At 53.9% G+C, this 11,714-nt stretch overlaps 2 protein-coding genes across 2 annotated transcripts; both read left to right on the top strand.

Moving 5' to 3' along the window:
- Nucleotides 1–284: 284 nt before the first annotated feature.
- LOC135309963 (uncharacterized) lies at nucleotides 285–2,549 on the top strand. Its single transcript, XM_064436807.1, has one exon. It carries the CDS (start codon nucleotides 285–287, stop codon nucleotides 2,547–2,549), a length of 2,265 nt encoding a protein of 754 aa, XP_064292877.1.
- Nucleotides 2,549–3,064, top strand: LOC128680832 (uncharacterized; the record flags this gene model as incomplete). The annotated part of the gene is made up of 1 exon (XM_053764273.1): nucleotides 2,549–3,064. A coding segment is annotated over exon 1 (516 nt), but the record flags the coding sequence as incomplete, so codon positions are not given.
- Between the last annotated feature and the right edge of the window lie 8,650 nt (nucleotides 3,065–11,714).

Raw genomic sequence — 11,714 nt, 5'->3', positions numbered from 1 at the left:
AGAAAAAAAAAAAAAAAAAAGGTTAGGTTAGGTTAGGTTAGGTTAGGTTAGGTTAGGTTAGGTTAGGTTAGGTTAGGTTAGGTTAGGTTAGGTTAGGTTAGGTTAGGTTAGGTTAGGTTAGGTTAGGTTAGGTTAGGTTAGGTTGGGGTGCTACTGGGGGACACCCCACAGTGCTAGCGTCCTCGTCGCGTCCCCTGGGCAACGTCGCGTCCTGACCACCGTAACGGAGTGGCAGGCCGACGGCTAATTGGCACTGTGCAAGAAGGAGCAATCGTTGCGCTAAAATGAACGGAACTCAATTGCGGGACGCCTCCGGGCGTTTCCTGAAAAAGGGCCCTTCTCAGGGCCACCCAAACGGCCCTTCTCAGGGCCAATCAAACGGCCCTTCTCAGGGCCAACTAAAGGGAAGGAGTGGAAAGCGTGGGGGGAAGAGTTTGGTGGGGGGAGAGAAAAGTTCGGGCGGGAAGGACGGAAGTGATAAGGAGCGGTCCAGGCCCGAACATGAAGGAAGTCGCGGTGGATCGGAAGGGGAAGGAACGGTCCAAGGAAGGCTGTGGAATCCGCTGGGAAGTGTGGGCTCCATCACCTCGCTGCCCGAATCGGTGCTGGGTACCAAGCGCCTCTACTCAGAGGTGGCGAGTGGGTCCGGATCAGGTTCGGACACGGAGGTTGAGTGGACACGGCCGGAAATATTGTCGAAGGCAAAAAGGGGGAAGGCTCGAGGTGCCTCGAATATGACGGGAGTCCGGGCTGAAACGCGAAGGAGTCGGGAGGAGGATGTGGAGGCCTCCTTCTCAGCCACTCTGGGGACTCGGGCCTTCCGGAGGGGAGAACACCCGAGTGGGGACGAAGGGTCGGATGTGGCGCCCATTGAGGTACGGGACTTCAGTGCCCTGGGTGCTGAGGGACTTATGGCCACCGCGGTGGAGAGGCTGGGAATTATAACCAGCCTCGTCAGAAAGACCACCTCCCTCAAAGGGGGCTACAGCGCAAAAATTTTGCGGGCCTCTACGGACATCAGGGATATTATGGACACCCTGGTGTCGCGTAGTGAGTCGGATGAGGTCCGGCGTCTCAGAGCCGATAACGGTCGTCTCCAAAGAGAGGTGGCCAACATGAGGGCAGAGGTCGCTGCGCTCCGCAGTGGGTTTGAGGAGGCCCGCCGAGAGGCCAGTCAGGCTGCGCGAGCTGCGGAACAGCGGTCAGGTGCACCTGCGGAGAAAGAGCTGATGGAGAGGCTGGAGGCTTCCATAGCCAAAATGATAGATGGCCGCCTAGCAGAGCTGAAGACTTGCCTCCCTCGGATGGTCACCCGCCCACCTCTGGCGGGTGACAGTTCGAGGGTGGCGAGGGCCACTAGGGCGGCCATTGCGGAGGCCTCCGGCTTGAGTCCGGCGCTGCTGCCTAAGCGGACGGGAATGGAAGGCCGTAGAAGGGAAAGTGCTGAGGAGGGGATGGAGTGGGGGCCGTCGACCTCTGCAGTTCCGGACGAGTTCCCGGAGCTCCCTGGAGTTGAGGTTGGGCCGACGACCTCGGCAACTCTGGTCGACGAATCCCCGGAGCTCCCTTGGGTTGAAGTTCGGAGGAGGGGTAAAGGAAAGGGAAAGGGCAAAAAATCTAAGCCCAAGCCTGCGGCGGTACCCAAGGGGCCCCCCGCGACCGTGCCCAAGCCTGCGGCGGCACCCACGGGGGCGCCTACACCTGTGCCCAAGGAGTCCCCCAAGGCGGCGCCACTGAGGGTGGTGAAAAAACTGTCGGCCCCTAGCTCCTCGGCTGTAATTCTTAAGTTACAGCCGGAGGCAGTGCAAAATGGGGCCACATACAGTTCCGCCCTCCTCAAGGCCGAGCAAGAGGTGAACCTGGAGGAGCTGGGCATTGGCTCGCTTCGGATTCGCCCGAGTGCGACCGGAGCGAGATTAATTGAGGTCCCCGGCTCCTCTAGCTCAGGCAAGGCGGACGCACTTGCTTCGGCCTTGAAGGTGGCCCTGGCCGGCGTCGTGGACGTTTTCAGGCCCGTCAAAACTGCGGATTTCCGCGTGACGGGACTGAATGATGCGGCAACGGCGCAGCGGATAAAGGCTGCGGTCGCGCAAGCCGGGAGCTGCACGGAGGACCAGGTCTGGGTGGGTGAAATCCGCTCAGACTGGCGGGGCTCTGGCTCTGCCCTGATGCGCTGCCCGGTCACGACGGCCAAAAAGCTGATCGAGGCGGGCAGCCTCACGGTAGGCTGGAGCCGGGTGCAGCTCCGGCACCTGGAGGCGCGCCCCATGCACTGCTACAAGTGCATGGGGAAGGGGCACACTGCATCGCTGTGCCCCTCGCAGACGGACCGCAGCCGGCTCTGCTATAGGTGCGGGGAGACAGGGCATCTGTCCGCCTCCTGCACAGCGGAGCCCCGCTGCGCGGTATGCCGCGACGCCGGCAAGCCGGCGGGCCACGTGATGGGGGGTAGGGCCTGCAACCCACCCCCGATCCGAGGGAAAGGACCGTCCCCTCCTCCGCGCGAGGGAAGGCAAGGGGAGGCGCCAGTCGGCCAAATGGAGGAGTGATGGGGGTCACCTTCCTCCAGGCCAACCTCAACCACTCCGCTAGGGCGCAGGATCTCCTCCTGCAATCCATGGCGGAGTGGGATTTGGATGTCGCGGTGGTCGCGGAGCCGTACGCGGTTCCCTCCCTGCCCCACTGGGCGGGGGATCTGGATGGCCTCGTGGCCATCGTGGCTAGGCCTGGTGCCGCCCCTCCCCTCGCGATTAAGAAGAGAGGGAACGGCTTTGTGGTGGCGGTTCGGGGAGAGTACGCCATAATTGGTGTTTACTTCTCCCCGAACCGGGATTTGCCGGCCCTGGAGCGGTTCTTGGATGCTCTGGGGCCGGAGATAAGGCGGTTAGCGCCCCTAAAGGTCTTCGTGGCCGGTGACTTCAACGCCAAATCAACGGCGTGGGGGAACCCGGCCACGGAGCCCAAGGGGCGAAAGGTGGAAGAGTGGGCGCTGGCCGCGGGGCTGTCTCTCCTAAACAGGGGGACAGCCCACACGTGCGTGCGACGGACGGGCGGATCGGTGGTGGACCTGACGTTCGCCACCCCCTCCGCCGCGCGCTCCGTGTCGGACTGGAGGGTGGAAGGGGGGGTGGAGACACTCTCGGACCACTTGTATATTCGGTTCGAGGTGTCGGCCGCCCCCCAATGTCAGGCGGCATCATCGTCCCGGGTGCGCAGCCGGTTCCCGCGCTGGGCCCTTACGCGGCTTGACCGGGAGCTGGCGGAAGAGGCGGCCATCGTCGGCCGCTGGAGCCTCCCGCCTCTAGACGGAATGGGGGTGGACGACGCGGCTGACCGTCTCGGCGACGCTTTCACAGCGGTGTGCCGGGCGGCCATGCCAAGCGTAGGTCGAGCCCCCCCTAGGCGGGCGGTCTATTGGTGGTCGGCGGAGATTGCCGCCCTTCGCGTCGCCTGCAACGCGGCCCGAAGGGCCTATAGTCGAAGCAGGCGGCGCAGTCCCCGGGACGAGGAGAGGGATGGTCAGCTGTATGCGGTGTATGTGGAAAACCGTAAGGAGCTGCAGCTGGCCATCGGTCGGGCCAAGGAGGAAGCCTTCGAGGAGCTGGTGGAGGGTATCGAAAGAGACCCATGGGGCCGGCCGTATAAGTGGGCGCGAGACAAATTGCGCCCACAGGCGACCCCGCTAACGGAGACCCTTCAGCCAGCTCTGCTGGGGGAGATTGTCGGGGATCTATTCCCCGGCAATCCGCGAGGGTTTTCTCCTCCGAGGATGGCCCGACAGCCGCCTGACGCGGAGGGAGAAGAGGTGGAGGCGGATCCGCCTCCCGTCACCGACGTCGAAATGGAGGTGGTCCTCGACCGCCTCCAGACAAGGAAGAGGGCACCGGGTCCAGACGGGGTGCACGGGAAAGTGCTTGCGCTGATTCTCGTGCACCTCGGGGAGGAGTTTCGGGGGCTGCTCAACCGCTGTCTGCGAGAGGGGCAGTTCCCGAAATTATGGAAGAAGGGCCGGCTCTGCCTTATTCCGAAGGGGAGCCGGCCCTTGGACTCGGCTTCGGCGGTGCGACCTCTGGTCCTGCTGAGCGAGGCTGGGAAGGCCCTAGAGAGTGTTGTGGCCTCTCGCCTCGTTCGGCATGTGGAGGAAGGCCCGGGACCGCGTCTCTCTGACGTGCAGTACGGATTCCGGGCCAAGAGGTCCACCATCGACGCCCTCAGGCGTCTGCGGTCGGTGACGGAGGAGGCGGATCGAGAAGGCGAGGTGACCCTGGCGACGTCGTTAGACATCGCCAACGCCTTCAACAGTATCCCGCACTGTGTAATACGGGAGGCGCTCCGGTACTTCGGAGTGCCCTCGTACCTGCGGGGGCTGTTGGGGGCGTACCTGGAGGAGCGGGTCGTCCTGTACGAGGACAGGGGAGGTCAAATGGTCCGGCGGGGCGTCGGGTGCGGTGTCCCGCAGGGGTCGATTCTCGGCCCTATCCTGTGGGACATCGCATACGATTGGGTCCTGCGGTGCCGGCTTCCCCCCGGGACGGGTGTCATCTGCTATGCGGATGACACTCTCTTCACGTCCCGGGGTGCGAATTTCGGTGAGGCGGCGCGGCTAGCCGAAACGGGCCTCGCCCTTTTGGTCGGCCGCATAGAGAGGCTGGGGCTTCGGGTCCGACTGGATAAGACCGAAGTCCTCCTCTTCCGCGGGGCCCGGACGCGAGGACCTCCCCCAGGGGCGCGCCTCCAGGTGGGTCATGAGGAGTTGAGGGTGAGTGCCCAGATGAAATACCTGGGCCTCATCCTCGACGGGAGATGGTCCTTTGTCCCCCACTTCCGAGAGCTGGGGCAAAGGATCGTCAGGACGGCTGCGTCGCTGGGCCGACTCCTGCCCAATCTGGGTGGGCCCAGCGACGCTGTACGGAAGCTGTACTCCGGCGTGTGCCGGAGTATGGCGATGTACGGCGCCCCCGTTTGGGTGGACGCCCTTGCCGCGGAGAATAAGCGCCTTCTCCGGCAGGCGCAGAAGGTGATCGCGGTAAGGGCGATACGGGGGTACCGTACCGTGGCGTACGCTGCGGCCACAGCCCTCGCGGGCGACCCGCCGTGGGAGTTGGTGGCGGAGGTGCTCGCCGAGGTTTACCACTTTGTGGCGAACAGGAGGGAAATCGGCGAGCACCCCTCGCCTGAGATGGTCCGGCGGGTCCGCTTGCGAGGGCAAGCGGAACTCATGCGGAGGTGGGAGGCAGACCTGGCGCGGGCAACGTACGGTGTACGCACAGTGGAGGCCCTGCGCCAGGTCCTGGAGAGATGGATGTTGAGGCGGCGCAAGCCTCTCACCTTCCGCATGACGCAGGTGCTCACCGGGCATGGCTGCTTCGGTGAGTACCTGCACCGCGTGGCCCAGCGGGAGACCGAGCCGGTCTGCCACGATTGTGGCGAGGCTCGGGACACTGCTCAACATGTTCTAGAGCAGTGTCCCAGGTGGAGTCGGCAGCGCCACGATCTGGTGGCAGTGCTCGGTGGAGTGGATCTGTCGCTCCCGAGTGTCGTCAATGCGATGCTCGGGAGTGACGGAGCCTGGGCGGCAGTGGCCTCCTTCTGTGAGACTGTTATGTCACAGAGGGAGGCCGAGGAAAGGAACCGCGAGGACCACCCCCTCGCGGAGCCGATCCGCAGAAGGCGGACGGGGGCGCGACGCAGGCGCTACCTTGCGCGCCTGCAGGCGCCCCCCTAAATCGGTGGGACTAGTCCCACCCGACGGCAGGGGTCCACCAGGTGTCGGTGGGCCCCTGAGAATGGTGAGTCCGGTCTCTGGCGAAAGAGACCGGCCAGTCGCTGAGGCGTCTTGTGTTAGATAGATCCGAGGCGCCTCCCTGTAAAGCGGCCGATGGCACCCGCAGGGGTTTAGTGGGTAGTCTGGGCTGGATAGCGGCCCAGGAGTCCCACACTCAGTGCGTAAATGCATTCCCCTGCGAAAACAAAAAAAAAAAAAAAAAAGGTTGGGGTGCTACTGTCAGGAAACCTCCACGTTGGCTCGATGATTTGAAGGTTTGCTTCTGTCACTTGATCTTTGATTCGGTGATAGCGGCGGCTGACAAGTTATTGGGCTGGTGCACCCTGGGCGACGGTTAATAACTCCCCGTTTAGGGGTCTTGTTAGCCGTTGGCAAATGTCCTGGCAACTGGTGGTGGGTTACCCATGTCGGGTAACCCAGGTTGGAGAGCCAATTGGCTCAGTGGCTGTGAGAGAAGGGGGCTAAGCCCTCTACTCTTACAGCCGTGGTAGGGGTCGCGGGGGAAGAGGAGGGGTTGGTATTACGGTGCGCCGCTCTCCCTATCCTCCGCGACCAGGCGCGGCCATGGCGCAAACATGGTGGTCGGTGGGGCCGCAGAGGAGGAGGACTGCCGGTATTACGGTGCGCCGCTGTCCCTATCCTCTGCGGCCGAATGAGGCGCGGCCATGGCGCAGGCATGGTGGTCGGTGGGGCCGCAGAGGAGGAGGACTGCCGGTATTACGGTGCGCCGCTGTCCCTATCCTCTGCGGCCGAATAAGACGGAGAGCCGCTGCCTCCGGTCTGCTTCCGGACTGGATGGCGTGCGGCTCGCCTTGGTGGTTGGGGGCGCGCCTGCGGGCGCCCCCCCTGAATCGGTGGGACAGAGGTCCCACCCGGCGGCAGGGGTCCTCCAGATGTCGGAGGGCCCCTGAGAGTGGAGAGTCCGGTCTCTGGTGAAAGAGACCGGCCAGTCGCTGAGGCGCCTTGTGCTAGTTAGATCCGAGGCGCCTCTTTGTAAAGCGGCCGATGGCATCCGCAGGGGTTTAGTGGGTAGTCTGGGCCGATTAGCTGCCCAGGAGTCCCACACTCAGTGCGTAAATGCATTCCCCTGCGAAAACAAAAAAAAAAAAAAAAAAAAAAAAGGTTAGGTTAGGTTAGGTTAGGTTAGGTTAGGTTAGGTTAGGTTAGGTTAGGTTAGGTTAGGTTAGGTTAGGTTAGGTTAGGTTAGGTTAGGTTAGGTTAGGTTAGGTTAGGTTAGGTTAGGTTAGGTTAGGTTAGGTTAGGTTAGGTTAGGTTAGGTTAGGTTAGGTTAGGTTAGGTTAGGTTAGGTTAGGTTAGGTTAGGTTAGGTTAGGTTAGGTTAGGTTAGGTTAGGTTAGGTTAGGTTAGGTTAGGTTAGGTTAGGTTAGGTTAGGTTAGGTTAGGTTAGGTTAGGTTAGGTTAGGTTAGGTTAGGTTAGGTTAGGTTAGGTTAGGTTAGGTTAGGTTAGGTTAGGTTAGGTTAGGTTAGGTTAGGTTAGGTTAGGTTAGGTTAGGTTAGGTTAGGTTAGGTTAGGTTAGGTTAGGTTAGGTTAGGTTAGGTTAGGTTAGGTTAGGTTAGGTTAGGTTAGGTTAGGTTAGGTTAGGTTAGGTTAGGTTAGGTTAGGTTAGGTTAGGTTAGGTTAGGTTAGGTTAGGTTAGGTTAGGTTAGGTTAGGTTAGGTTAGGTTAGGTTAGGTTAGGTTAGGTTAGGTTAGGTTAGGTTAGGTTAGGTTAGGTTAGGTTAGGTTAGGTTAGGTTAGGTTAGGTTAGGTTAGGTTAGGTTAGGTTAGGTTAGGTTAGGTTAGGTTAGGTTAGGTTAGGTTAGGTTAGGTTAGGTTAGGTTAGGTTAGGTTAGGTTAGGTTAGGTTAGGTTAGGTTAGGTTAGGTTAGGTTAGGTTAGGTTAGGTTAGGTTAGGTTAGGTTAGGTTAGGTTAGGTTAGGTTAGGTTAGGTTAGGTTAGGTTAGGTTAGGTTAGGTTAGGTTAGGTTAGGTTAGGTTAGGTTAGGTTAGGTTAGGTTAGGTTAGGTTAGGTTAGGTTAGGTTAGGTTAGGTTAGGTTAGGTTAGGTTAGGTTAGGTTAGGTTAGGTTAGGTTAGGTTAGGTTAGGTTAGGTTAGGTTAGGTTAGGTTAGGTTAGGTTAGGTTAGGTTAGGTTAGGTTAGGTTAGGTTAGGTTAGGTTAGGTTAGGTTAGGTTAGGTTAGGTTAGGTTAGGTTAGGTTAGGTTAGGTTAGGTTAGGTTAGGTTAGGTTAGGTTAGGTTAGGTTAGGTTAGGTTAGGTTAGGTTAGGTTAGGTTAGGTTAGGTTAGGTTAGGTTAGGTTAGGTTAGGTTAGGTTAGGTTAGGTTAGGTTAGGTTAGGTTAGGTTAGGTTAGGTTAGGTTAGGTTAGGTTAGGTTAGGTTAGGTTAGGTTAGGTTAGGTTAGGTTAGGTTAGGTTAGGTTAGGTTAGGTTAGGTTAGGTTAGGTTAGGTTAGGTTAGGTTAGGTTAGGTTAGGTTAGGTTAGGTTAGGTTAGGTTAGGTTAGGTTAGGTTAGGTTAGGTTAGGTTAGGTTAGGTTAGGTTAGGTTAGGTTAGGTTAGGTTAGGTTAGGTTAGGTTAGGTTAGGTTAGGTTAGGTTAGGTTAGGTTAGGTTAGGTTAGGTTAGGTTAGGTTAGGTTAGGTTAGGTTAGGTTAGGTTAGGTTAGGTTAGGTTAGGTTAGGTTAGGTTAGGTTAGGTTAGGTTAGGTTAGGTTAGGTTAGGTTAGGTTAGGTTAGGTTAGGTTAGGTTAGGTTAGGTTAGGTTAGGTTAGGTTAGGTTAGGTTAGGTTAGGTTAGGTTAGGTTAGGTTAGGTTAGGTTAGGTTAGGTTAGGTTAGGTTAGGTTAGGTTAGGTTAGGTTAGGTTAGGTTAGGTTAGGTTAGGTTAGGTTAGGTTAGGTTAGGTTAGGTTAGGTTAGGTTAGGTTAGGTTAGGTTAGGTTAGGTTAGGTTAGGTTAGGTTAGGTTAGGTTAGGTTAGGTTAGGTTAGGTTAGGTTAGGTTAGGTTAGGTTAGGTTAGGTTAGGTTAGGTTAGGTTAGGTTAGGTTAGGTTAGGTTAGGTTAGGTTAGGTTAGGTTAGGTTAGGTTAGGTTAGGTTAGGTTAGGTTAGGTTAGGTTAGGTTAGGTTAGGTTAGGTTAGGTTAGGTTAGGTTAGGTTAGGTTAGGTTAGGTTAGGTTAGGTTAGGTTAGGTTAGGTTAGGTTAGGTTAGGTTAGGTTAGGTTAGGTTAGGTTAGGTTAGGTTAGGTTAGGTTAGGTTAGGTTAGGTTAGGTTAGGTTAGGTTAGGTTAGGTTAGGTTAGGTTAGGTTAGGTTAGGTTAGGTTAGGTTAGGTTAGGTTAGGTTAGGTTAGGTTAGGTTAGGTTAGGTTAGGTTAGGTTAGGTTAGGTTAGGTTAGGTTAGGTTAGGTTAGGTTAGGTTAGGTTAGGTTAGGTTAGGTTAGGTTAGGTTAGGTTAGGTTAGGTTAGGTTAGGTTAGGTTAGGTTAGGTTAGGTTAGGTTAGGTTAGGTTAGGTTAGGTTAGGTTAGGTTAGGTTAGGTTAGGTTAGGTTAGGTTAGGTTAGGTTAGGTTAGGTTAGGTTAGGTTAGGTTAGGTTAGGTTAGGTTAGGTTAGGTTAGGTTAGGTTAGGTTAGGTTAGGTTAGGTTAGGTTAGGTTAGGTTAGGTTAGGTTAGGTTAGGTTAGGTTAGGTTAGGTTAGGTTAGGTTAGGTTAGGTTAGGTTAGGTTAGGTTAGGTTAGGTTAGGTTAGGTTAGGTTAGGTTAGGTTAGGTTAGGTTAGGTTAGGTTAGGTTAGGTTAGGTTAGGTTAGGTTAGGTTAGGTTAGGTTAGGTTAGGTTAGGTTAGGTTAGGTTAGGTTAGGTTAGGTTAGGTTAGGTTAGGTTAGGTTAGGTTAGGTTAGGTTAGGTTAGGTTAGGTTAGGTTAGGTTAGGTTAGGTTAGGTTAGGTTAGGTTAGGTTAGGTTAGGTTAGGTTAGGTTAGGTTAGGTTAGGTTAGGTTAGGTTAGGTTAGGTTAGGTTAGGTTAGGTTAGGTTAGGTTAGGTTAGGTTAGGTTAGGTTAGGTTAGGTTAGGTTAGGTTAGGTTAGGTTAGGTTAGGTTAGGTTAGGTTAGGTTAGGTTAGGTTAGGTTAGGTTAGGTTAGGTTAGGTTAGGTTAGGTTAGGTTAGGTTAGGTTAGGTTAGGTTAGGTTAGGTTAGGTTAGGTTAGGTTAGGTTAGGTTAGGTTAGGTTAGGTTAGGTTAGGTTAGGTTAGGTTAGGTTAGGTTAGGTTAGGTTAGGTTAGGTTAGGTTAGGTTAGGTTAGGTTAGGTTAGGTTAGGTTAGGTTAGGTTAGGTTAGGTTAGGTTAGGTTAGGTTAGGTTAGGTTAGGTTAGGTTAGGTTAGGTTAGGTTAGGTTAGGTTAGGTTAGGTTAGGTTAGGTTAGGTTAGGTTAGGTTAGGTTAGGTTAGGTTAGGTTAGGTTAGGTTAGGTTAGGTTAGGTTAGGTTAGGTTAGGTTAGGTTAGGTTAGGTTAGGTTAGGTTAGGTTAGGTTAGGTTAGGTTAGGTTAGGTTAGGTTAGGTTAGGTTAGGTTAGGTTAGGTTAGGTTAGGTTAGGTTAGGTTAGGTTAGGTTAGGTTAGGTTAGGTTAGGTTAGGTTAGGTTAGGTTAGGTTAGGTTAGGTTAGGTTAGGTTAGGTTAGGTTAGGTTAGGTTAGGTTAGGTTAGGTTAGGTTAGGTTAGGTTAGGTTAGGTTAACACAGGTTAGGTTAGGTTAGGTTAGGTTAGGTTAGGTTAGGTTAGGTTAGGTTAGGTTAGGTTAGGTTAGGTTAGGTTAGGTTAGGTTAGGTTAGGTTAGGTTAGGTTAGGTTAGGTTAGGTTAGGTTAGGTTAGGTTAGGTTAGGTTAGGTTAGGTTAGGTTAGGTTAGGTTAGGTTAGGTTAGGTTAGGTTAGGTTAGGTTAGGTTAGGTTAGGTTAGGTTAGGTTAGGTTAGGTTAGGTTAGGTTAGGTTAGGTTAGGTTAGGTTAGGTTAGGTTAGGTTAGGTTAGGTTAGGTTAGGTTAGGTTAGGTTAGGTTAGGTTAGGTTAGGTTAGGTTAGGTTAGGTTAGGTTAGGTTAGGTTAGGTTAGGTTAGGTTAGGTTAGGTTAGGTTAGGTTAGGTTAGGTTAGGTTAGGTTAGGTTAGGTTAGGTTAGGTTAGGTTAGGTTAGGTTAGGTTAGGTTAGGTTAGGTTAGGTTAGGTTAGGTTAGGTTAGGTTAGGTTAGGTTAGGTTAGGTTAGGTTAGGTTAGGTTAGGTTAGGTTAGGTTAGGTTAGGTTAGGTTAGGTTAGGTTAGGTTAGGTTAGGTTAGGTTAGGTTAGGTTAGGTTAGGTTAGGTTAGGTTAGGTTAGGTTAGGTTAGGTTAGGTTAGGTTAGGTTAGGTTAGGTTAGGTTAGGTTAGGTTAGGTTAGGTTAGGTTAGGTTAGGTTAGGTTAGGTTAGGTTAGGTTAGGTTAGGTTAGGTTAGGTTAGGTTAGGTTAGGTTAGGTTAGGTTAGGTTAGGTTAGGTTAGGTTAGGTTAGGTTAGGTTAGGTTAGGTTAGGTTAGGTTAGGTTAGGTTAGGTTAGGTTAGGTTAGGTTAGGTTAGGTTAGGTTAGGTTAGGTTAGGTTAGGTTAGGTTAGGTTAGGTTAGGTTAGGTTAGGTTAGGTTAGGTTAGGTTAGGTTAGGTTAGGTTAGGTTAGGTTAGGTTAGGTTAGGTTAGGTTAGGTTAGGTTAGGTTAGGTTAGGTTAGGTTAGGTTAGGTTAGGTTAGGTTAGGTTAGGTTAGGTTAGGTTAGGTTAGGTTAGGTTAGGTTAGGTTAGGTTAGGTTAGGTTAGGTTAGGTTAGGTTAGGTTAGGTTAGGTTAGGTTAGGTTAGGTTAGGTTAGGTTAGGTTAGGTTAGGTTAGGTTAGGTTAGGTTAGGTTAGGTTAGGTTAGGT

This window comes from Plodia interpunctella, chromosome 25 (assembly GCF_027563975.2).
Source record: "Plodia interpunctella isolate USDA-ARS_2022_Savannah chromosome 25, ilPloInte3.2, whole genome shotgun sequence".
NCBI lineage: Eukaryota > Metazoa > Arthropoda > Insecta > Lepidoptera > Pyralidae > Plodia > Plodia interpunctella.
This window is presented reverse-complemented; position numbering and strand designations above follow the sequence as displayed.